At 36.0% G+C, this 27,224-nt stretch overlaps 1 protein-coding gene across 1 annotated transcript in view; it reads right to left on the reverse strand.

Moving 5' to 3' along the window:
- Positions 1-3,397: 3,397 nt before the first annotated feature.
- The window catches only part of ZFC3H1 (zinc finger C3H1-type containing), a 57,419-nt gene continuing 33,592 nt past the window's right edge, over positions 3,398-27,224 (reverse strand). The window contains exons 16-35 of the mRNA XM_025476590.3: positions 27,109-27,218; positions 25,782-25,913; positions 25,554-25,675; positions 24,489-24,590; positions 24,031-24,150; positions 22,310-22,493; positions 20,607-20,793; positions 17,723-17,911; positions 16,861-17,098; positions 13,891-13,996; positions 13,606-13,804; positions 12,948-13,042; positions 9,119-9,229; positions 8,753-8,857; positions 8,465-8,630; positions 7,303-7,403; positions 5,411-5,512; positions 4,726-4,765; positions 4,417-4,479; positions 3,398-4,287 (exon numbers count right to left, since the gene is read on the reverse strand). Of these exons, the coding sequence (XP_025332375.3) occupies positions 4,150-4,287; positions 4,417-4,479; positions 4,726-4,765; positions 5,411-5,512; positions 7,303-7,403; positions 8,465-8,630; positions 8,753-8,857; positions 9,119-9,229; positions 12,948-13,042; positions 13,606-13,804; positions 13,891-13,996; positions 16,861-17,098; positions 17,723-17,911; positions 20,607-20,793; positions 22,310-22,493; positions 24,031-24,150; positions 24,489-24,590; positions 25,554-25,675; positions 25,782-25,913; positions 27,109-27,218 (2,610 nt within the window). The 3' untranslated portion in view covers positions 3,398-4,149. The remainder of the gene's footprint in view (positions 4,288-4,416; positions 4,480-4,725; positions 4,766-5,410; positions 5,513-7,302; positions 7,404-8,464; positions 8,631-8,752; positions 8,858-9,118; positions 9,230-12,947; positions 13,043-13,605; positions 13,805-13,890; positions 13,997-16,860; positions 17,099-17,722; positions 17,912-20,606; positions 20,794-22,309; positions 22,494-24,030; positions 24,151-24,488; positions 24,591-25,553; positions 25,676-25,781; positions 25,914-27,108; positions 27,219-27,224) is intronic.

Consider the following 27,224-nt stretch of genomic DNA (forward strand, 5'->3'; position numbering starts at 1 on the left):
GGACTTCCTGGTGGTAAATGGAACACAGCCCTAAGAAAATAAAACTTTTTTCAGGGGCACCTGGGTGGTTGAGTGTCTGTCTTTGGCTCAGGGCCTGACCTCGGGGTCCTGGGATCAAGTCACACATCAGGCTCCCTGCATGGAACCTGCTTCTCCCTCTGTCTGTATCTCTCATGAATAAATAAATCTTAAAAAAACAAAACAAAACTTTTTTCCAGCTCAGCTCTATCACCTACATTCAGTATCACAGATTGGAAAGACAAAGATAGACCCAATTGCAAAACTGTGAGGTTGAACAACAAAAGAAAGTCAAGAATGTTCCTTGGAAGTTGGCCTTTTCTTGAACAGTTCTTATTCCAAAATGCTCTGTATAATCGCTATTAATTTGTACTGAGGGGCAATGCTACATCTGCAGGCATGATACCCAAACCTAAAAGGTTACTGAAACTGTATTTCCCCATTCTTCCCTCACACTAATGTCAACGCACAGATATGAAAGCAGACTAAGGAAATTAGGACTTATCTGAGAACACACGACAGCTTTAAGCAAGAATTAAGCTTTGTATTATAGCCACATGCTCCTACTTTTCCAACAACCTTGAAAAATAAATATCTGAACTACAATCTTCAATAAAATCTCTCTACATTTGTTGTCAGTCTTAATCACCTCTTGCTTGTCCGCTTAGTGCCTTTAGCTCTTAGATGTTGCACCTGGAGATTCCTGCCTGCTTTATGATGGAGGTTTATATGCCCCTTTAATTGAAAGCAAACCGCCTTAGATAATCCAGTGACAAGTTACAAGGTCCACTTTCCGTTAAAAGGCAAATAGAAATATTAGGCTGTTCTCTAAAATGGAGAAAAACACATAAAAATAACCCCGCAATCTGCCACACCACTTCCTTTACCAGAGATAAAGCCCCGAAGCCTAAAATGCCCCTTTTGTATTTCCCCCGCGGTGGGAGCAGGGGAGAGCGAACAACTGCAGTTCTCAGGGACTAAGCTTTCCTCGCTGTTTGCTGTTTGCCGCTTCTCTGCCCAAAGACTTCAAGTCGTACAGCAGGTTAAATACCGTATTTATACTACCACAGTAACTTTATCAACTTTAATCCCAAGTTTTAATATTCTATGTTAAAAGCATTTAATTAAAAAACGGGTAAAAATATGGAAGGATGATCAAAACGCATACATACTCCTTACTTGTAAGCAGTGCGTTTTTGTTTTTTTTTTTGAGGTTAAAGTGGATTTGTAAAATGACAGGAAGAAGGGGTGACATAAGACAGTATCTTAAAGGTAATTTGTCAAAGAGCTTCTTCATTTTATTTACTTAAAATACTTTTTTTTTAAGTAAACCCCACCCACAATGTGGGGCTTGAACTTATAAACAAAAGATCAAGAGTTGCATGCTCTACTGACTGCTGAGCCAGCTGGGCATCCCAAGCTTCTTTATTTTATTTTAAGATTCTATTTATTTATTCATGAGAGACACAGAGAGAGAGGCAGAGACACAGGCAGAGGGAGCAGGCCCCATGCAGGGAGCCCCAAAGTGGGACTCGATCTGGGGACCCCAGGGTCACGCCCTGAGCCGAAGGCAGACGCTCAACCGCTAAGCCCCCCAGGCATCCCAAGCTTCTTGATTTTAAATAGCAGTATGACAACTGATCAAAGAGGAAAAGAGCTGCGTAACACACGCTAGGTCTTCTGCCTGCATGACTAAGCACAATACGTGATGGGGACCCCTGGAGTTGTTAATGTATAGCCTGCATGGCTGGACCTTGGAGTTGATGCACCAAAGCATTTTCTTCTTTTTTTTTTTTTTCTTCAGGGAGAGGGTATAGGGGGTGGGGGTCAGAGGGAGAGAATCTTAAGAATCTTAAGCAGGCTCTATGTCTAGTGTGAATGAAGCCTGATGCAGGGCTTGATCTCATGACCCTGAGATGATAACCTAAGCCAAAATCAAGAGTCAGACGCTCACCTGACTGAGCCACCCAGGTGCCCCAAAAGTATTCTTTTTTTTTTTTTTTTTTTTTTTTTTTTTTTAAAGAGAGAGAGAGAGAGACCACAAGCAGGGGGAAGTAACAGAGGGAGAGAGAAAAGCAGACTCCCTGCTGAGAGGGAGCCCGAAGTGGGGCTTGATCTCAGGACTCGGAGATCTTGACCTGAGACAAAGGCAGACACTTAACCAACTGAGCCACCCGGGCACCCCCAAAGTATTCTTTTTTAAAAAAGATTTAAAAGGTACTGCTGGGGCAGCCCGGGTGGCTCAGCAGTTTAGCGCCGCCTTCAGCCCAGGGCGTGATCCTGGAGATCCGGGATGGAGTCCCACATCAGGCTCCCTGCATGGAGCCTGCTTCTCCCTCCGCCTGTGTCTCTCTCTCATGAATAAATCTTTTTTTAAAAAAATTAATTAAATAAAAGGTACTGCTGATGAATTGTTAATTCAACAAATGTCAAGTTTAAGAATACACAAAAGTTCAAAATGTAGCACTGTCTCAAAAAAAAAAATCTATTGAGACATTTCAGTTAACAAAACCGTTATACTATGAGGGAATAGACTGAAAGAATTTTTTCTAAGGACCTAACATGGTGTTCAAAAAACAGCAGGAAAACCTTTAAGGTTAAACAGTTAAATGCATACAATGGAAGAATATGATCTTCCTCCCATATTTCTTTGATTTAAGGGAAAATCAATTAGCTTCTTTTTGATTTAATGAAAGACACTAGACAAGTAGGTTTCATTCTTTACATCACCAACAGCACTTGCTAGCCAAATATGCACCATCCAGTGCGCACACAGTGGGGCCTCAAAACATGGTTTTGTTTTGACTAAGAATTACATGAATGTACAGATGTACAAATGTGCCTACTACTTCAAGGGGGCTGCTGTTCTGCCTCCAACAGTTAGATTAAATTGTGGCTATAAAACCAGATTTGTGAAACTGTGTCTGTGTGATTAACCAATTTTCTACCAGGTGCAAATAACCGACTACAGACCGGGAAAAAAAACTGCAAGGTCTTCTTTATATTTGGTCATACTGATATTCAACATAAGCATGGCACTAAGCAAACTACAGTTGGGAGATACTTTCTAAACATCGGGTCGTCAGAATGAGGAATTTAATGGTAATGCAAACCTATGTGTTCGCTGCCTTGAAAACAAAAGAAAATCTACCTTGTGGTAAATTAAAAAAATCACTGGAAATTTTTTTATGGGAAAGCAGGTTAGGCTACAGTTACAGTGAAAAATCCGTATCTCCTACTTCAACCCTTTCCCACCACAGTGTGAAAAGTGAATAAAGACAGCAACATTTTTTAAAAAGTTAACTTATATTAAAAATATTTTGTTTATAAACAATTTTAATACTACAAAGTAGTATTTCAGTACAAAGCAGTTCAAATATTAACTGTTCTTTAAACTGTTAAACTTTATTATAAATTAAAATTTCTTTACAAAAAAATTGCACATAATATTTGACCACTCTTAGGTTCTGATGCACTGGCATTTGCAATAGTTTCTTTAATCTTCAAGTTAAACAGTCTCGGCAAGGAGTCCAGAACGTAGAAAGGGCAATAAACAACCCTGTTAGAGCATTCAAGTGCAACTAGCAGACTTGTGGCCATGGCAGTTACACTTTCCTTAAGGTGGACTGCTTAAGTTTTAAATCCTGAAATGAAGAATCTCAAAAGGTTTAAAGAAGAAGAACTAAAAGGGACTGCCTGCTTTTTACTGTAAACACAGCCCTGGAAATTAAATCCCAAACAAGAATCTCTCAGGCATCAGAGAGTGTCAAGTGAATCAGGAATAGCACAACATAAAGAAAGGGGGGGGGAGGGGAGTAAAAAATAAAAACAAAAACAAAGCAAAATTAAAATAAATGTCAGTCACTTTGAGGAACTATACTTACGTACATGATGTTATGAGAATCTGGCAGGGCCCAGAAGTAGGCCAAACAGGAAGTTCATTTATCCAACCGAAGAGGGTCATGTTCATTGCTTCCGGTTTTGAGGATAGATATTGTAGGGGACTTGATATGATCAGTAATGCTTGTCTGCCTTACGCAGACCTTAGCCAGGGATCAGCCTAATCTTGAAGGATCATTCAAATAATTTTGGCAATTATTATAAGGACTTAGAACTGACTGCACCCAGTGTTCAGTGATTCTTGCTTTCTGTTTTGTAACTGTTTAAATTTAAGAGCTCATTTAGGCTGACTCCAATCTCTTGGCACTTGGAAACTAGTTTTCTCAGGTTATCAGTTTTACCTCCTTCTGATGCTTCAAACAAGAGTTGCTGTAAAAGACAGGGAAGCACAGAAGTAAGACTTAGCTAGATTTTGAGCATCACCACATCAATGGATATGGCACATGCAGAAAATTTATAGGAAAACTTCAAGATGAAATAAAAGATAAAAAGCATTACATCTTTCCACAGTGATGCACAAAGAGGTAACTTCTGTAAGGCTCTCTGATATAAACGGTGGACCTATAAGATAGATATATACACAATTCCATCAGGAAACATGATGAAAAACACCTTCATAATCCTAGTTATTTCACTGGGACCTCATCATATACAAAATGGTTACATTGGGTTTTCAAGTTTCCCAACGTTTAGAGCTCTTAGCACGTGAATGTTTAGGTTTTAATCCTTTTAAACTGAGGACACAACAAAAGGGGCCGAACAGCTTAAAAACAAAGTGACCCATCTGATAAGTCAATCATAGCTTACCTCTCTCTGTCCCTTTAGAACAATCTCAGCAGCAATGGCTCTAAGGGAAAAAAAAGGAATATAGAAAAGGGAAAAGAAAAATTTATATATTTTTGAACGAGATGAGACACTACCACTGGCAGAAAGCTGACTGTGGGAATGAATCTGAGTACAAAACTTCCTGAAAGTAACAGGCTAAACTTCCAAGGAGGGTAACCTATAGTGAAAAGAAAAATTCAACAATTTTTATCAACTTTACAAGAATTAAGCAGACCAGTGTTTTGAACATAAATAACGTTCGTTAAAAATACTCGTAATTATAGTAGAAACACCTGGCACTAATAATACCTTTAAAAGAAAGACGACACCAGACTATAATACGGGGAAACCCCACGTTTAAAAAAAGATGGTCTTAAAATGTGTGTAACAGATTTGTTTTATAGCAGTACTGTTATTTAAATGTTCTGCTTCAAAAAAAAAAAAAAAAAATAGAACTCCATCTACTTTGCTTTTAGAAGCAATGGTTAATAAGAACTCCCTTACTCTCCGTAGAAAACCTCAGCAAGTGCCAAAATAAATCTAAATTAGAGCAGAGATCTGTCCAGGAAAAAAAAAAAAAAGATGTCATTTCAGATTTACCTGTCTGGAGCAAACCTTACAAATAAAAGCAATAGCTATAAAAACATGTACATGATTGCTGCATTACATTTTCCAGGTGGCCAGGCATGTTGGAATATTATATGTAAACATCTTGGCTTGAAGTTTCAGAATCTGAACATTGCTTTCTTCCCATTCATGTTGAAGTAGCCTGCAAAGTACATTCAGGAAAATGAACAAAAGCATTGCAAGTGTAGGGAACCCCAAATGTGCTCTATGAGCAGAATATTTGATGAGGTATAATTTTTGATTAGTTATAATCCCTCAAGGCTACTCAGCAAGTAACTATAGAATGTCTCTTACAAAAATTGCCCTGGAACAGGAATAGGCAAACTAGCAAGATGCCCAGTCAAGACCCCTACCATATTCAACAAACAAAATAGGCCTACGTAGTCCTAATAAAGCACTCACTCCACATGCTCCCTCCTCAAAATTTTTGAAAATGACTTGATATATTAATGTAATTTCCTTGTATTTTTTTAATTAAAGAGTAAATATAAATATGAATGTTTATTGGATTAAAATCTAAGTACAGTGACTAATTATTAAGTTCTCTATTTGGGGGAGGGGGGATAACTACAAGGAAATAACTACCAAAACAAGTGGAGCTTTAACCATTAAAACCAACAATTACCCTATCTGTATTCCTAGAAGCCTGTCCTAATAGAAACTAGTCAAAATATAACATTTTCTATTTTTCATGTTTTACCAAAGATAATGCTTTATTTTTTTTAAAAAAAGATTTTATTATATATACATATGAACAGGGTGAGGGGCGGGGGGACAGAAGTAGCAGGGAGTCAGACGAGGCACTCGATCCCACCACCCTGGGATCATGAACTGAGCCAAAGGTAGACACTTAACTAGACTGAGCCACCCAGGTGCCCCAAAGGTGATGTTTTATAATAGAAATTTCTGTATTAGTTTCCGTAGACTGGGACGCTTACTAAGAACTTTTATTATGAAACACTATTTTTGTCATAGCCTTAGGCCTTTACATTTTTTTCAATCTCATACCATTTTCCCACATACATGGTTAAGTGGAATATAAATAAACATAATATTTGGTATTTTAGGTACCTTATTGATCCACAAAACAAACTTAGAAACATAAGACAACTGATGCAGTGGGAGTGACTGCACACGAAGAAGCCAAAATATTACCATGGAGGGTACCATTCTGAATTAAAATGCACAATTCTTGGGGGTGAGAATAAGTTTACTCTGTTAGAGCAGGGAAACTACAAAGAAATGCTCAGAAATCTCCCTCTCATTCAAGGTATAAAATCCCTAGATAAATGTTTCTCAAATGTGATTTGAGGGCTCCAGCTCAGGAATCTGCATTTTATTTAGTATTTATTTTTAAAGTACTTATTTTAGTACTTATTTTTAAAGTAGGCTCTATGCCCAACTCACAACCCTGAGGATCAAGAGTCACATGCTCTACTGACTGAGCCAGCCAGGTGCCCCCAGGAATCTACATTTTAAATAAGCATCCCAGGAGACTCTGATGCATGCTATTACCTGAAAGCAACTGACCTATATGAAAACAAGTCATAGTAACCAAAATATATATAGTTGGCTGCTATCTCTGTTAACACTTTACAAACCTTTTAAGTAATATTCCTTTGCTGTGTAAAACATGCTTCTTGCTACTAATGCATGTGCTGAGGACAGATGGCATGTGCTGAGGGAACACAGATGAATTTTACTTGAATTGTATGCCTCTTATAACCTGTAGTTTTCTAAAGTGACCAGATTTTTACACTGACTTTTACATGAATAGCTGTATATTGCTTAACAATTCTGAAATTAAAGTAGTATGTATCAATGAGAAAATACTAAAGAAAAGACTATTCTTATCAAGTTTTTAAGAATAATTTTATATGAAGAGCTATATACTATTAAGCTGAGACCAAAAATAATTTTATTTTTTCTTACCTCAGTGCAAGTCCAGAATTAGTTGGCATAATTGAGCAAAACCGTTCCAAGGTTTTGGAATGCTGAGTCTTTGGAACACAGCTCAAATAAAAGAAAATAACCTGTAAAGGTTGAGGGGGGAAAATGAATGCAACAAAATGTGAAATCCAATTACCTATGTGTTTTAATGAGAAAACCAAAATGGTCTTTAAGACATGAATGTATAAATTATAATAATGTATGATGCTGTGAGTTACAGTTCCTACCATTAATTATATTAGTGACTTTCCAAATATGAATTAGGAAATATGATCTAGTGATGACAGCCATGGACTGAGAACACTGACAAGAAGCCAGGAGTCCGGGTTTACATTCCTGAGTCTACCTTTACTTGCTGTATAGCTGGGCAAGTCATAGGACTAATAATACCTGCCACATCTTGCTCATGGAATGCCCGTGTGTAAATGACTTAATGTCCATAAAGTGGTTTGAGATCCTGGGATAAAGAATGGCATAGAAGTACAAAGCATAATAATTGGTTATCCCGATTAGCAACAAAACCATCCCACCAAAAAATAAAATACATATATGTTTTAGTCTACATGGAGCTTTAATAGGAGCTTTTAGACTACATTGTACTGAATGAAAGGAGTCTCTGAAAAATAAACTAAAACAAACCTCTGCTTCCTTTCCTATAAGAAAATAACCTTATAAATATATTAGTCATTCTACTATTAAAATTCTAAACAGCATGTAATTTCAGCATTTTTATGCTCTACTTATAGCTAATATTCAATTGACAAATAGTAACTAAAAACAGTAGGTACACTGTATATTATGGTATTTTTCATTCAGTAAAATTTCCAACTAATCAAGCAAACATTACAGGTATCATTTTAATTACTTCTTTTAATCTTTCTTCTTTAATATGTATTAAACCTTAACATCTCTTCAATGTTAGATTTTCTTAAATATAACAATCAATATGCACATTTTATCTTAAAGGGCTCTGTTCCTAGATTTAAGACATAAGAAGGAAACATGGTCAAGAATAACAGTAAATGCTAGGAAAGTGATCCTAAGAAAAGCTCTACTGACATCAAACAAGAGATTTGCTGTCATTTTTTTAAGCCCCCTTCTTTTATACAAATAGCTAAAGAAAAAAAAGTTTTTAAGTTCTTACCCTATTATGAAATTCATAGTTGGACCAGTAATCAGCACTGCTAAAAGGAATGGGGTATCGGGCAGGGACTGTAACCAAACATCTATTCACTAAATCAGTAAAAAATTTGAATTCTTGGACTTTGTTTCTGGATCCAGCAGCTCTATTATTGGCAAAGACAAGATAACTGCCAAAAGAAAAATATTATAATTAAGGCAGTGTTTCTCTCACTGAGAAAACTGATCACCCCTTTCCCCACCATATCCCCTTATTCCAAATCCCATTCTTATTAAGATGAACTAAACTTACTCCATCCAAATCTTCTGCACTATATCAGATCTCATGGCCACCCCTAATGCTGCCTCATATGCCTCCACTGTCTCTTTAATACTTGATTGAAGAGGATGACAAAGGCTGTTTAAAAAATGAAGGAAAACATTGTATGTCTACAACTCAATTAGATTAGGTAAAGGAATGAAAAAGTATTATTTTAAACATTACAGATATTATTACAATGGAATCCTTCTTTTGATGTTTCTTCTTTAATAATGTATAAACCTTAGCATCCCTTCAATTTTGCTTCAATGACTTTAACACCAAATTAATTTTAATACAGTGTAATTCAGTAATAACAAAGGCAAGTCTAATATGCAATATTTCTCTCTAATGTCTCACCAGTAAATCAGCCATAAATAAGGAACTTGGTAGTTAAACATCTCATCATCAAAATTCCCTTTACATAAACGGGCTGGAATGTCAAGTGGTCCTGGGATATTTAAAAGATACCTGAAAAAAATAAGAAACCAACAAACCTCTGTTTGAAATTATGCCTATGCACACATGGATTACTAATACTCACGAAACCAAACCAAATCAAAACAAAACAAAAACACTTCTGCTTCAACTTAACTCTCTTTGAAGTATTTTTGTAGTCTTGAAACTTTATTTTCACATGTATACCATACTGGTTTGGTCACATCTCTAGAATTTACATAGTCTATTTTATACCCACATGAGTAACTCCTCTTTAAAATGAATTTATTCTAGCCCCCAAATTAATCATCTAATTAAATCTAATGAAAAACAGGACAAATGGGATTACCATGTCTCTAAAATCCTCCCACAAAATCTATACTTGTAAAGAAAAAAAATTCTTTTTTAAGAATTACAAAACTTGACATCTGAAAACAGTCTCTTTCTCATATACATACATACAAATAATGTACTATTGCAGGTTTCATTTTAGATAGGATATCATAGTGTATTCTGTAACAAATGGTCCATAAGGCACTGGTCAAAAGAGGTCTGAGGTCTGTGAGCAAATAAGACTGGGAAATACTGAAATTTACAGCCCTCTCTTAAAAAGCCACATTAGGATATTTAATAGGATATTAAAGGCTGTACTGAAGTCAATCAGTGAAGAATCTATTTGACTCACTAATTGAGGTTTCTCCCCCAATATATCTGAATCTGTGTGTACAACATTTACTAACATCTGCAGGGACAGTGTGTTTAAAGGAAACACACTGATCTCTTGGATCTAAAAATTATTTCAAGGAATTAGGTTTTAATGGATTAGAGAAGCTGTATGGTAGCAGAGGGCAGGAGGAACCATAAGCAAGAGAAGAAATGGGACATCTAGAAGTCAGGTTATCACCTTGCAGACTTGGCTATAACTAGCTATAGTACCATGAGATAATCACTTAACTTCTAAAGATGTTAGATTTGTCAACTGAAAGCTGATGTAAGAAGAGATCCCTTCAAATGTAATCTGTGTGAGACTCCATCCCTAGGTTAACTTCAGTAAAATGAAATCCCCAAGTTAACTTTTGTGGCTATGTACTAATCTTCAAATGGACTTGAAATGCATGAAAATTACCTTACCTAGTTCTTTCTTAAAAAAAAAAAAAAAATTTTTTTTATTTGAGAGAGAGTGGGAGGGGGGTGAGGGGGAGACAGCAGAGGGAAAAGGAGAGCAGCAGACTCCCCGCTGAGCACGGAGACCAATGCAGAGCCTGATCTCACAACCCTGAGAACATGAAGTGAGCTGAAATGAAGAGCCAGATGCTCAGCCACCTGAGCCCCCACACATGCCCTCTGTCTTTATAGTAAATGTTACATAGAAAGGGAAATGACAAGATCCAACTCTAGGTAAATATTATAATATATAGGATATTCTAAGCATTTTGCTTTACAGTTTCTACTCGTAAAGTGGAAAAAAAATATTGAACCTAGCAAGAGCACTGACTTATCCCATTGATGATCTGGCTACATTTATAAATTTAAATTCTCTCACCTACTGCCATTTTCCTAATAATTGACTTTAAAAAGATTTCTTAAATTAACAGAAAATGTATACTCTGTGTAAATAAGGTCTTCAGTTTAAATAAACTAAACACAAGATACTCTTTTCTTGTAACTCTTGGTATACTGTGAATTATGACTATTCCCATGGAAAATTTAAAAAAGCAAGGGGACTTAGTAAACACTGGGAAGATTATTTAGAGGCAGCCCATTTCAAAATGTTTATCGACAGTCTGCTTCATTAAAGCTGACATCAAGAAGATCTGAAGATCTTTGGTTAGCTACCACTAGAAACTGGCAACTAAACCAAGTACCTCCATGCCCAAGGGAAGACCAGAGCCAGCAAATCTGTAAAAAGTTCAGTTTAGGGTCTGTCCTACGCACAAATTTGAGACATTAAAAAACTCTAACTTAAACATGGACAAAGCGGGGATCCCCGGGTGGCTCAGCGGTTTAGCGCCTGCCTTTGGCCCAGGGTGCGATCCTGAAGTCCCGGGATTGAGTCCCGTATCGGGCTCCCTGCATGGAGCCTGCTTCTCCCTCCTCCTGTGTCTCTGCCTCTCTCTCTCTCTCTTTCTCTATGTCTATCATGAATAAATAAATCTTTAAAAAAAAAAAAAAAAGCATGGGAAAGCTGAACAATCTCTAAGTTCCTTATAGAATAGTTTAATTCTTCTCCATTAATTTGTATTTTAAATAATTCTTTTATAACTGTAAGGTATTATTCTAGATGTAACAGCAGAAAGAATTTCAGAAACTACTAAAATCACTATGTCAATAAACTGGTTACCATAAAGCAGACATACAGACTCAAGTCTAGGAAAGAATAGTGACCCCAACTTTTGCCAAATCTCAAATAAGACTGGAATGTTCACAAAATATTCTAGGGTAGACAGACCACCAAATTAACAAAACATGGGTTACTTTTTAAAAATATGGTTTTTAAAAAATATGTTTTTATATAATACTGCTACAGCTACACTGTAGGATAGGCAGAGAGCACCTAAGAAAAATATATGTAAGCATTAGACTTGCATATGTAAAACCAAAATCTTATCTGTGCTATTGTCTACAACAAAAAAATTTTAGGAGATTTTCACCTTACAGACCTTCCTTCCTTTCTTAAAATGTTTTTACTTTTTTAAGAATATTTAATTAATTTATTTGAGAGAGAAAGGGAGTGAGCGAGAGAGCGAACACAAGTTGGGGAGGAGTAGAGGGAGAAGCAGTAGGGAACCCGAAGCGGGGCTCAATCCTGGAACTCTGGGATCCGGACCGGAGCTGAAAGCAGATGCTTAACTGAATGAGCCACCCAGGTATCTTAGGCCTTCCTTCTCTCAGTTCTTCATAACAAAAAATAAAAGTATTTTCCTTTCATGCTGTTTTACTTGGGATCAGGAGATTATACCTACTTTTGTAAATTAGGTTTTATTAGAATACAGCCGTGCTCATTCATTTACATGTTGTCTATGACTACTTTTTCCCTAAAACAGCACAGGTGACGAGTAGTGATAGACCACATGACTTGCAAGCCTAAAACATTTACTATATGGCCCTTAAGTGAAAGTTTGCTGATCCCTAGAGAGAGATGAGGAGGAAGGAGGGAAGACAGGCCGGCCCCGCCCCTCCACCTCGCCAGGCCAAAATAATTCCTTATGATTTCCTGCAGCCTCTTGCAGTAAATACAGAGCTCTACATAAGTTACTGAGAAAGTGATGCTTGAGAAAAGACTTTAAAAACTTTTCACTCTGTACTTCAGAGGTTAGAGCAGTTCTCTTTAGACTTAAAGTAAAAGGTTTATTATTTATATCCATTTGAGATCACCAATCAAATAAATTAAAATTCATTTTTTCAAAACGTATGAGAATTATCTGAGGCAATCTCAGATAGTATTAAGTACTATAGTTGCTATAGTATTAAGTGCTAAGTTAACAATAACAATGAATTAAAAGCAAAATGAGTCACTATTAATATAAACCTTCCTTTGTTAGTCTTTCATCCAAAGAATGCAAAGTATATTACATCTTTTCTGTTTTTATTCAATTCTACTGCCCTCATAACAGTTATGTAAAAGTATTCAAGGATTTTTTTCAATTAGTCTAAAATGTAATTAACCCACAAAAAAAAAAAAAATCTGTCAACTTTCCACTAAATTATATTATCTTTTTCTTCTATAAAATCAAGGGTTCAACAAACTTACCGAAACAGATCCAAGTTATTATACTTCTCAAACCCAGGTTTAAAGAAGGATGCGATAAATTTCCCCAAAAATGGAAGAAGATTATCTCCTTGATTCTATTTTTAAAAGAGGAAGGAAGGATACACATTAGACTTAGAATGTTTAATTACATCTGTCAAGGAAGGAAAAAAAGCCCTTAACCGCCCCCACCGATTACATTAAGTTTTTTGAGTAGGTGGGGGTAGAGATAACTTCTATATTCTGATCTCCAATTAAATGCAACCAACCATTAAACAGCTTAACACCCAATATACCACGACTACCAACTGTCCAAAAAACTTCTATTGCATGTTTAGCACCGGTACTAAGTGTGTTGGGGGCTCTAAATCTGATTAAGACATGGTCCTTGCCCTCAAAGAGTCCTTAGTATAGTATATAAAGCAGCAAGAAACAAAACTACAAAGCAATATAATAAGTGCAATGATAGAACTATGCAGAGTATTTCTAGCAAAGAGAAAGAATACCTAACACAGTTTGCAAAGGGAAAAAGACCAGGAAAAGCTTCCTGGAGAGGCTGATCCCTAAAACATCTTAAAGAATAAGAAAATGTAAAAAAAAGTAAAAAAGAAAATGTGAAACACAAAAACACCTTTAAGAATTATGAGGCTTTTTTTCTTACTTGTAAGATGAAGAATTTGCACATATGATAAAAAACCTCTGCGTTCTGAGGATTTTTTTCAAATGCAGTAAGCCATACTCCCCTGGCTTTGTCATGCTGATCTGTTTGCAAATATAAAGCAACAAGGGCTTCCAACAATTGGCAGTTCATGGGACATGTTTCCAATAAACGTTTACAAAGCTCCACTGCAGCCTCATACCTTAATAAGAAAAAAACATGTCTAAACATATGAAAAAAATCAATTTTTAACACAAGGATAACTGCTGGTTGTCAATCAAGTTTTACCTCTCCAGAAGCTGGTGCAGAGCAATCATGTTTGTGTAAAGTGGAACACAGACCTCTACTCTCTCCTCAACCGTAAGGTTCTCATCTGTGCAAGCTTTCACGGCATCTATCCAAAAATATCACAGTAACAGAAATCAAACATAAAATGAATGGATTGTTATTTAAATTCTGAGAGGGATACCATCGAAACACAGCAGCTTACTCTTTTGTTGGACCATCGTCTTATCCTTTACTGAAATCCTGGCTTATTACTACCTAAAGGAGGTATTTTCAGATATCTCCAAACTCCATAAAACTCAATCTCTTACCTTCATATTCCTGGTAATAAAACAATTCGTTAGATACGAGCTCTCGCACATCTCAATGTTTTCACTTTAAAAACTATGTCTGCATTTATCTAAATTCCTTAAAACTGATCTAAAAAAAAAAAATCAAAGAACGAATTATCTTTTTTTTTAAATTATCTTTTCATCTTTCTTGACCCAATTCAACAGGCCCTGCTGCTCTCTGTTCTACAACCATTTAAATGTCTCCCCCTACACCAGATCCTTTCTTTACTCCTTCAAAACAGGTCTTTTCCCCTTGTAGTCCCCACTCTGTGTCTCAGAGAGTGGGTCACTGTTTCACTTTGCACAGCTGTCACCCATTTCCTCCTTGCTCAGTGGTAGCAAGAGATCCCGGATTTACAGTTTATAAGTGAATGTCATTCCGAAAATGCACTTCTGAAGTTCATTTATAAAAATCATCTAAATAAACATAAAAGCCGATCTCTCCATTTGTTTTATTTGATTAGCATTTGATAATGTTCTTCTTTTCAATTTCTTCTTTATTTACATGTCTTCTTGGTCTCATTCATGGACTATTCTTTCACTCCTTACTGCTATACTCTTTTTTTTTTTTTTTAAGATTTTATTTATTTATTCATGAGACAGGGGGGGGGGGGGCAGAGACACAGGCAGAGGGAGAAGCAGGCTCCATGCAGGGAGCCCTATGTGGGACTCAATCCCAGGTCTCCAGGATCACACCCCAGGCTGAAGGCAGCGCTTAACTGCTGAGCCACCCAGGCTGCCCCTGCTATACTTTTTTTTTTTTTTTAATTTTTATTTATTTATGATAGTCACAGAGAGAGAGAGGGAGAGAGAGAGGCAGAGACATAGGCAGAGAGAGAAGCAGGCTCCATGCACCGGGAGCCCGATGTGGGATTCAATCCCGGGTCTCCAGGATCACACCCTGGGCCAAAGGCAGGCACCAAACCACTGCGCCATCCAGGGAATCCCCCCTGCTATACTCTTAAATGTCCCATTTCCTCAGAGAAAATATCTCACTCCTTCAACTATGAAATAATTTACAGCAAAAGCACATTACAAACTGTAAAGCACTACAATAGCTCCTATGTTAATAACTTTCAAATCTATTTTTCTATCCATAATCATTCATTTAAGGTCCACTTCCTTATTTCCGTCTGCCAACAAGCATCTCCACTTGGACCACCAATTAATTACTCTTTTTTCAAAAAAGATTTTATTTATTTATTCGTGAGAGGCACAGAGAGACGCAGAGACACAGGCAGAGGGAGAAGCAGGCTCCATGCAGGGAGCCCAATATGGGGCTCAATCCCAGGACCCTAGGATCATGCCCTGGGCTGAAGGCAGGTGCTTAACCGCTGAGCCCCCCAAGTGTCCCACCAATTACCTACCATTCACAAATACTATTCCTACTACCAAAATCAGTCTTCCCAAATTTACCTGTTTTTAATCAATACATTTTCAATCATCTTGGACTATTTCTTCTCTTCTTCCCTGACATTTAATCTGTCCCCCACATCTCTATGTGAGTTCAAATGTTGCTAATTAATATTCCCTCTTTCCCAGGTTACTTTTTTTGTGCTTCACTTTTGGCCATCAGCTTCTCGTTATTTTTGTACCTTTGGGATCATTCCTCTGCAGCACATGCTTCCTTTCTTCAAGAACCACTGTCATCAACTCTACCACACTTACAAAGTACTTGAAAATGTGATATTATTCCACTTACCGAGCTTAATTCCTACTATTCTACAACATAAACCCTCGCTTTGATAAGGATCCTCCCTTCAAATCCATTGTTGCACCAATTGCTAGGTTGCTTTTTGTTTACTTAGCTCCCTTAACAGGAATATCCTCCTTTTCCTTCCTTTCTTCGCTGGTTTATTCAATAAATATTTAGTAAGTACTTAGTAAGCTGCCAGACATTATATGTCCTTGGGAAATACAGAGATAAGACAAGGGTCACATCTTTGAGGAAGCCAACTATGTCACATCAGAGTCAAGCTTCAAAGTCCAGCTCCAAGTCCTAATTCTTCTATGAAGACTTCTTTCATCATGCCAACCTACAATAATCTCTTTGCTTTGGGTTTATGACCTGTACAGTATAATTCTATAAATCACAGACCTTTGTCTCTTCTGTAAGCACAGAATTTAGACTACATACCAATACACAGTTACATGGCCTCATACATTTAATAATTATATCAAATGCATAGATTTTATCTTCTGATTATGCTATATACTTCCTACCAGGAGGAAATAGGCTTTTATATCTTACTGTTTTCCATAGTTACCTGAAAAAATACTCTCTTCTTTCACCTTGATGGACTACTTTAAAAAAATTACCTGGTTCTCTAATTCAGTCAACTCAATAAACCTATATAATCTCTATTATCTACATATTTAGCTGATCTCTTTTGCTATAATCAGAAAAATTATGTAATGTAGTTCCTGGCTTTCATATACGCCAAAGGTCTATCTTACGCGATTCAATTCCTAACCATCTTTTTTTTTTCAATGCGTAATCTTCTAAGCATTAATATAACAAAGTGTGAAACTATACATACATATTTGTGAAACATATACATACAAATTTGTTCCTATTAATTATGAAGACTTATAAAGGGATAAGCTGACGTTCTATATAACTTATAAACATTTATCTTACCTTCAAAAACTGCTAGTAACATGTCAGGATTAGTCTTTACATCTTGAACTGCTTGCCATGGCATTACAAATGATTCTGTGTTAACAATTCTTGAAGGATTGGCATTAGACGGATCATAAAATTTTGAAGGGAGGACGTTGAACTCAATAAGATGTATGTAGGCCAGCCATGCCAAACATCGATCGCCTGTTTTAAGGTATTCAGCTACTATTCCACCATTAGCTGATTTCAAAGCATTCTAGGTAAAATGAAAAAAATTATCTGTGTTTTTTAAAATAATAACTCCTATTCCTATTAAGATTCAAATGTAAAGGCAAAGAAGTATACAAGTGTCATATTTCTTTGGAGTAGTTCTTAAATACCTAAGTCAAAATATTGATAGTCACCAATTTTTTTTAATGAAAATAAAGCAAGATGTTAATACCAGATTTTTACTGTGCTAAGGTTTATAATTTATGAAAAAAGATTCAATTTATTTGTACATTTTAAGTGTCTTGACATTCAAGGTCTAGTAAGATAAAAAGAAAACTAAACAACAAAGAAACCCCACCATACCCATAGAGGAGATTTTCACTATGGACTAATTTCTTTCCTCCTTATTGTCTGAATATTGAAGTTTTATTCTGATAGGTACACAGCATACATTATTTTCATTTAAACCTCATTAGCACTCTTAAAAAGGCATTATCCCCATTAAGCAAATGAGGCAACAGTCATAACTTTACACAACTTACTGGTAAGTGGCAAAACCAGGATTCAAATCTAAAGTCTGTGTTCTTATGAAATAATGCTAACCTATAATGTTTTAGACCTTTAAAAAATTCTCTATAAAGTATAACTAAAAGCTGTAATAAATGTTTACCTGTAAAACTGCAAGTGCACTCTGGCATCTTCCAGTAAATATGTGCAGCTGAACTCTAAACAAGAGAGCCTCTAAGAGCTGAAAGGACAGAACATCTGATGCTTCCTGCTTGGCTGCTCCCATGAGGAACTCCACCATCCTTTCACATACATAATCCTTTTCTTCAAATGTGCTTTCTAGGTGCAGAAACTACCCAGAGAGGTTTCATATAATTACATTTTGTAAAACAAAACAAAACTGTAAAGCTACAGATTTTCTACATTTCATAAGATGTTATATTAAATCTTCAATTTCTGCAAAATGGATTAATTATAAATATATATAAACCCATCTTCCTGGGGCATCTGTCTGGCTCAGTCAGTAGACCTTGCAACTCCTCATCTTAGGATCCTGAGTTCAAACCCCACGTTGGGCACAGAGCTCACTTAAAATAAAACAAGAAAAAAACAGAACAGCACCCCCCAACTTCCAGTATTATAATCTAGATTTCCCTTTCTACAAGTTGCAAAGTGGAATCAAATGAAAACTAAAACAATACAGATGTACTCTTAGAATCACCACTGAATTAACTTCATCTCTCCTTTCCTTGAATCAACAAGTAAATGGCAGTAAGACCATGATAGATTACAAAAGTTCAAGCATTTGACAAAATACAGCATCCATTCCTGATCAAAACTCTTCAGAGCGTAGGGATAGAGGGAACATTCCTCGACATCTTAAAAGCCATCCACGAAAAGCCCACAGCAAATATCATTCTCAATGGGGAAGCACTGGGAGCCTTTCCCCTAAGATCAGGAACAAGACAGGGATGTCCACTCTCACCACTCCTATTCAACATAGTACTGGAAGTCCTAGCCTCAGCAATCAGACAACAAAAAGACATTAAAGGCATTCAAATTGGCAAAGAAGAAGTCAAACTCTCCCTCTTCGCCGATGACATGATACTCTACATAGAAAACCCAAAAGCCTCCACCCCAAGATTGCTAGAACTCATACAGCAATTTGGCAGCATGGCAGGATACAAAATCAATGCCCAGAAATCAATGGCATTTCTATACACTGAGACTGAAGAAAGAGAAATTAAGGAGTCAATCCCATTTACAATTGCACCCAAAAGCATAAGATACCTAGGAATAAACCTAACCAAAGAGGTAAAGGACCTATACCCTAAAAACTATAGAACACTTCTGAAAGAAATTGAGGAAGACACAAAGAGATGGAAAAATATTCCATGCTCATGGATTGGCAGAATTAATATTGTGAAAATGTCAATGTTACCCAGGGCAATTTACACGTTTAATGCAATCCCTATCAAAATACCATGGACTTTCTTCAGAGAGTTAGAACAAATTATTTTAAGATTTGTGTGGAATCAGAAAAGACCCCGAATAGCCAGGGAAATTTTAAAAAAGAAAACCATATCTGGGGGCATCACAATGCCAGATTTCAGGTTGTACTACAAAGCTGTGGTCATCAAGACAGTGTGGTACTGGCACAAAAACAGACACATAGATCAATGAACAGAATAGAGAACCCAGAAGTAGACCCTGAACTTTATGGTCAACTAATATTCGATAAAGGAGGAAAGACTATCTGAGGGGGGCACTTGACGGGATGAGCACTGGGTGTTATTCTGTATGTTGGCAAATTGAACACCAATAAAAAATAAATTTATTATTAAAAGAAAAAGTTTACAAAAGTTCAGGTCTTTGGTTACGTACAATGTGCTAAAGGTTTATGACTGTATACAAATTTTGAGAACAGGCATTCATTATCATACATATGTGGCGAAATAATTAAAAAGAAATTAAGAGGCCCTTTAAAGACCAAATAACTCTAAGGAAAAATATCACACCCTATAAAAATCTTATGATGATCAGTAGCATTAACTTTGGCACAAGACTCCAGGTCAAAAATCAAGCATCTTTCACTTCAGTACCTGAGTTAGGAGTAAGAGTGGCCAAGTTCATTCAGTAAGGAATACCATGTCATCCAGATGGATCTGTTCTGAATTTCAGTTAGCAAGTAAGTGACAGATCTGACAGTAACAGATTGCAAAATCTTATGACTGCTGAATCCAGCTGGCAAAAGTTCAGATATTAATGAATATTTTACAAGTGGATTCATTATAATTTTAAGCATGGGTAGGAAACATCTCATTGACTCAGAAAATAAAGAAACCATTTTCTCACTAAATCTTTGTATCTTGGCAAAGTTCAATATTACCATGAATTATAGATTAAGATTATTTTCGTAAGTAATGAGGATAATACAAATATCAAAATGTTTCTTGGCATTCATGAAAATGTTACATAAATAGAAGAAATTTTTTAAAATTGTTTTTCAGGTGCTTTGCAAAAAAAAAAAATTTTTTTTTTTTCACATAACTTTTGCCTAAAGTAAAACTGCCTATGAATAGCTAAGTGTAAATGTTTTAAAATGTGTGTATTTTGGGCAGCCCAGGTGGCTCAGCGGTTTAGCGCCACCTTCAGCCCAGGGCGTGATCCTGGAGACCCAGGATGGAGTCCCACATCAGGCTCCCTACATGAAGCCTGTTTCTCCCTCTGCCTGTCTATTTTTCTCATGAATAAATAAATAAAATATTAAGAAAAAAAAGTGTATATTTTTTCCTTACTGATTTAGTAAACAACAAGAAAATTTACTTCTTCACTAAATATTTTCCTCTTGTTTATTCTAAATTTAAACCTGACCCAGGAGTGGTTCTGAGGTTATGGGACAATAAAAAGTTATAATATCTACATGCAGATAAAGCATATTACTTTATTAAGCTACATATTAATTTTTAAGATGATCCAAAGAATTATCAACACACAGATACACACACACAGACACACACAGAGAACTATTATCTTTTTCTACTCACAGTCCAAAAACTCTGATAATCAGGAGCATATTCAACAGCTGTTTCACACATTTCCTGCACTTCTTCCTTGGTTCCTCTTTTGGAGAACAATCTGAGGTAATGGCACCAAATTTCTGGATTGTCTTTATTGTTTTCCAAAGCTCGAGCCAGAACATTTAAAGCAGAATCCAAGGACTCTGAACATAGCCTACGTGTTTAAAAGAAACAAGAAGTTGTTTTTTTTTTTAAATGCTTCAAAATACTCTTAAATCAGGCTCATCTAATGAGTCCATTTTAAAGTTCCAGGAACCTACTGAGAAGTTAGAATCACCTAAGAGAGTTACATTAGGATTTTAAATCACACCAGTCCAAAAAAGGTCCTAATTTCCCACAGACCTAACGATTCCTTTTTAAGTTGATATTCAGGGAGTATTTACCAGATAAAAATACAATGTTATAAAACCCCTATATTATCAACTTGAAATGTACTTTATGTCCATATTCAGCAATACCTTTTATGAGTTACAGTCTTCTGGGAATGGGAAAACAATTCCCCCTCAAGGCCAGCTACTGTCAGCACAAAATATCAAAGCTTTCAATGTAACAGTTCTTTTCAAAGGTCAAAGGCTTGCTATCTCTTGAAGAAGATAACTGTCTCTCATGATTCTATTCATAAAATAATGTACAGTTCTTTTGGCCTTCACTCAGTAAATGAGTCAGAAAAGAAAACACTGTAACTTATCCCATTAACATGGAGATGACACACAAGGCAAGTTAAATAAGCACCGTATTCAGGTATGTGTGATATATTAGCACTCTAATGCTGCCTTACTGAAAAAGCTTTTATGTCAAGTTGTTAGACGGACATTAATAGCTTTCTTAAAAAATTAAATTATAATGATTTAAAATTATAATAATAAAAGACCATTCCTGCTAATACTATCAAAAAGTAGGAATTAGAAAATACAATAGGTTAGTGAGAAAAATCACTTATTTACCTTATACAAAGACACATAACACCACCCATAGAAAAAATGTCAATTCATCAGAATTTAGGTGTTCCTATAGAAGCTTTAAATCTCTACATAAAAATTAACATAAAATTTAACTTGTTCTATTGTACCAACATAATTTTAAGACTATCACTACTGGGGATGCCTGGGTGGCAAAGTTGGTTGCACAGCTGACTCGGCTTTAGCTGAGGTCATGATCTTGGGGTTGTGAAAACAAGTCCTGCATGGCGCTCTGTGCTCAGTGCAGAGTCTGCTTGGGACTCTTTCTTTCTCTGCTCCTCTCCCAGGTGTACTAGTACATGCACAATTTCCCCCTCTACCTTTAAGAACAAATAAATCTTAAAAAAAAAAAAAAAAATGGTTCCTATCACCACATGCCTTAAAAACAATCAATCCTTATACCACTCAGAATTTACTGTATTAACTAATCCTACTCTGAAAAAAGAGCCTACCAACTAGAGTTAAAAACTGGGGCTAATTTATTACCTACACTGAGCCATGAACAGAACTCAAGATCTTATCTTGAAGTTTTTCTAATGGCTTTTATTTTTTTTCTCTCATAGCTTTTAAACAATAGAGTGCTTTTGGCTTTGTCAAAAACAAGACTTCATTGATACCATGATGGAAATATGATTACCATAGATGAAATAAACTTCAAACACAAAAATATAAATGTGCAACAGTTGACACAAAGATTAGAAGTGGACCTACCCATCATTCTGATTCAAGTACTTGTACGCAAGCTTGAGCCAAAGTTGTACATGAGAAGGATTTTCAAGCACACTTGCTTCTAAATTAGCAATGTCATCAGTTTCATTTGTAAAGTATCTGACGTCATCTGGGGTGACAACCGTATCTAAAGCCGGAACATTTATCCGGTTCTCTGGCTGGAAGGCTGGAAGGAAAAGTATCATGAGCTTTACACTTTCTCTTATCCACAGACCAAGAAAACAATTGGCCTCATCTTTAAAATAGTCTAAAAATCTAAAGATTCAAAATATATGCAGTAGCTCACTTTAAGGTAGAATGTCATATAATTTACAAACCAGGGGGATCCGTGGGTGGCTCGGGGATCCCTGGGTGGCTCAGCAGTTTAGCGCCTGCCTTTGACCCAGAGCGTGATCCTGGAGTCCCAGGATCAAGTCCCGCATCAGGCTCCTGGCATGGAGCCTGCTTCTCCCTCTGCCTGTGTCTGCCCCTCTAGATCTATCATGAATAAATAAATAAATAAAACCTTAAAAAAAAAATTTTACAAACCAGAACACTTCTAAAAGTGAAAGGGGTGTTATTAAAAACTACACCAGGATTAATAGGTATAAACTAGGATTCTGCTGGGCAAACCAGAAGTATGATCTCTACTTTAAAGGTAAGTGGCATAACTTGATAATTCACATTCACTAAATAGTAAAAAAAAAAAAAAAAGTTATTAATTATGAAGGTAATTTATCCTACATTTAGAGAAAAAGTACATTAGCGTAAATAAGCACATGAGAGCATGTACCTATTAGATATCTGCTAATCCACAAGTAGTAAACAAATTATGTAAACTTTAATAAGAATGCAAACTTAGTATGTGCTTGACAATATAGCACTTCTTCATATTTGCTTTTTTCATTCATTTATTTATTCTTTGTGTGAGCCTACTGCATGTAAGAAAGCACAGGCTCGAAAGCTAAACAAAATACTACACCTGCCCACAAGGACACAGACCAGGCAGTAGGCAATCCCACACAATGAAGAACTGTATTAAATGCTAAATGGCATCACTGTTCTAAAAAAATAAAATATAAAATAAAATAAAATAAAAAAATAAAATAAAATAAAATAAAATAAATAAATAAATAAAATAAATAAATAAAATAAAATAAAATAAAATAAAATAAAATAAAATAAAATAAAATAAAATAAAATAAAATAAAATAAAATAAAATAAAATAAAATAAAATAAAATAAAAAAGGGGATGCCTGGGTGGCTCAGTGGTTGAGCATCTGCCTTCAGCTCAGTGCATGACCTGGGGTCCTGGGATCAAGTCCCATATCGGGCTCCCTGCAGAAAGCCTGCTTCTCCTTCTGCCTGTGTCTCTGCCTCTCTCTGTGTGTCTCTCATGAATAAATAAATAATCCTAAAAAAAAAAAAATAGAAGAGGGATCCCTGGGTGGCACAGCGGTTTAGCGCCTGCCTTTGGCCCAGGGCGCGATCCTGGAGACCCGGGATCGAATCCCATGTCGGGCTCCCGGTGCATGGAGCCTGCTTCTCCCTCTGCCTATGTCTCTGCCTCTCTCTCAATCTCTCTGTGACCATCATAAAAAAAAAAAAAAAAAAATAGAAGAAACAAAAAGCCGAGCTACTAGATACACCAAACATAAGTAAAGTGTTAGAAAAAGATGGAACATCAGAATTTAATGATTCAGGGTCTTAAATTACTTCTTACCATACTTAATTGGTCCTGTAGACTGTTCCTCATCACTACTGAAGCTATTCTCTGAAACAGGTTTCCTCCAAAATTTTGGCTTCCACTTTCTTTTATCTTTGTAGGTTGTAAATGGTGGTGCTAAAGTAGACAGGAGAAGATTATTAGTTGATATAACTTGTTTTTTATAGTTTTAAAGGCTACCCAAACAGTATTCAGAAAGAGCTAAAATTATTGTTAGTCAGAAATGACATACATATGTATTTTCTACCCTAGAAAAAGATGTTTGTTCTACCCTATAAACATGTTACATACATATATACATATACATATGTATTTTAGAGAACATAATGCCATCCATATATATTTTGGAAAAATTTGCTCTCATAAACTACAAGGTCCTTGTGTGTGCATGTGTGTGTGTGTGTGTGTATGAGAGAGAGAGAGAGAGAGAGAGAGAGAGAGAGAGAGATACTCACTATGGCCTTTACTTTCATTGATATTGCTAACAAGGAGAACAGCCATCTGGTCCATTGACATTCGATCTTTATTTATTCCAAAAAGTTTCTCAACATATTTTTCTGAAATTAGAGGAATGTTATCCTCACTTACAAAAAGTATAAAAAACATGGATTACAGAGACAAGATTAATTGAAGAGTATATAGTGAAGAGTAATTTAAAAATTAAAAGAAAACATACATTACTAGTCAAAAACACATATGCCTCCTGGAAGGCAAGGCCTCCATTACCTTAACTACTATAGCAAATCTTACATCATGCACCCAAATTGGGTTCCAAAAACAAAGTATTTCTTGAAACAAACTATAAACAAGTGAAAATTAAAGTCCCAAACTGAGAATGATTACATAGATTCAGTGACTTTATAATTACCCTGTGTTGTGGTTAACACTAAGTTTAATAATCACCAATTCATTTACTTCCAAAACACTTGCAGTAAGGTTTAATATTTAGCAATAAATCTGGAGACAATCTTAATAATGTTTATTCACAATGTTTGACATTAATCTATGCTTCCTACAATATCAAAGTGTATAAAGCCCTTTTTATTTCTTTGTAGAATTTGAAACCACATTCATCTTAATTTCTAATCCTCCTCTATTTTTAAAATAATAAATAAAAACAGGTCTGTCTTAAAATCATTAATAAAATTGCTATACAAATATGTTAACATATTCTTCTAAATAAATTGAACCTATAGATAAGCTCTGTCCAAAGCACTTCCCGCAATGATGGAATGTGTGCAATATCCTATCGGTAGGTACTTAACACCAATGAGCTATTGAGCTCAAAAGTAGCTATCAAACACTTGAAATGTGGCTACTGCAACTCAGGAAGAAATTTTAATTAATTTATACTTGAATAGGAGGATATGGCTAATGACTACAATATTAGAGCAAATCTGGATAAAATGCTATAGGTGAATGTGAATTACTGCAACTAAAGACATCAACAACTGAACATAACATTTTTTAATTGCCTTTATTCAAATTTTCACTTGGGGGAACAAGAGGTCTTTAAATACCTGCTGCAGCAGCAATTTCTTCATCAGTGCTTGTCTCTGAACAACCAATCAGAGACAGATTATACGACAGAATGTCCTGGAACAGCTGCTTTCGGCTAAGTGTGTAATCCTGTGTATGCTGCCTAAAATAAAATGACAACACAGAAAAGATAATCACGTATATATCAAAGCCAAATAACCAAGGTTGCCTTTTAGATCATAAAATATTCACAAATAAAAACTACTCACCATTGACAATCATCATCATTACATGTTCCTGTTAAATCAAAACGGCAGAAACACTGATCCGGTTCAATCATGTTACTGTATGATACTGAGCTTAAGGGAAGTTTTTCCTTGGTTCGATAGTATGGACTAAATCTAAGGAGACAAAAGGAGGGGGTACATTATACTCCATACACATTCCCCAGAAAATGAAGAAATTTTTCATTTTTCTCAATTAAAATTTCTATACTTTGAGCTATTATCTACTAACTTAGAGCCAAAATGAACTCTAAAAAAACAGAATATCAACTGGTAGGGACAACTATTTTTATACCTAGAACACAAAAAGATCTAAAACATAAAACAACAAAAAGCCCTGTATTTTAAAAGTAGTGTTTTCCAGGCTGCCTGGGTGGCTCAGTTGGTTGAGTTCGACTCTAGATCTTGGCTCAGGTCATGATCTTAGGGTCCTGAGATCAAGCCCTGAAGCAGGCTCTGTGCTCAGCAGGGAGTCTGTCTGAGATTCTCTCCCTCTGCACCTCCTCATGCTCAAATAAAATCTTTAAAAGTACTGTTTTCTTATCATATAATAAAATGGTATATAACATTCATATTCCTTGCACATGTTACCAGGCAACAAAAAAACTAGGGGAAGAGTCTACACCACCTGATAGGTGCTTTATTATGATAATTAAATCCTACCCACTTAACAGTCTCACAACTTCTGGAAGTCTTTTTAAAGAGACAACCCCCACAAAGTTAATCATCTGAGAATGTCTAAATCAATTTTATGAAAGCTGGCCAATGCATTCCTTAGAGTAACAGTAAACTTCTTTTTAAAATTTAAAAATCCTCATTTGATTCTAGTTATTTTTCCTAAAATCCCTAACAGACAGTAATCCAGTTTCTCCACAATTCTCCCAGTAACTTGGTAAGAATAAACCCAGTATGAGCTAAACCTTCCTGATATGGTTCAAATCTGACAATAAGGCTATTTTATTTTCCCTAAATGACCAAGTTCATTTTTAGTCACCATGACACAATTATTTTTTTCATTATTTCATTATCATAAAATATCCAAGATTATACTGTCATTAAGATCAAGGAGCAGGGATCCCTGGGTGGCGCAGCGGTTTGGCGCCTGCCTTTGGCCCAGGGCGCGATCCTGGAGACCCGGGATTGAATCCCACATCAGGCTCCTGGTGCATGGAGCCTGCTTCTCCCTCTGCCTGTGTCTCTGCCTCTCTCTCTCTCTCTGTAACTATCATAAATAAATAAAAAAAAAAAAAAAAAAAAAAAAAGATCAAGGAGCAGTCCTGAAATTCCAGCTCATTGAATGTTTCTTTTATACCTGTAGGACTTAAAAACTAGAAGAGGACTATGGTAGGGTCTAAAAGGACACGGCTTCACTTCTGTTGTTTTACTCTGTGCTGTCACAAAATCCACATCCACAGAAATCTCCTACGA

The sequence above is a fragment of the Canis lupus genome, chromosome 10 (assembly GCF_003254725.2).
Source record: "Canis lupus dingo isolate Sandy chromosome 10, ASM325472v2, whole genome shotgun sequence".
NCBI lineage: Eukaryota > Metazoa > Chordata > Mammalia > Carnivora > Canidae > Canis > Canis lupus.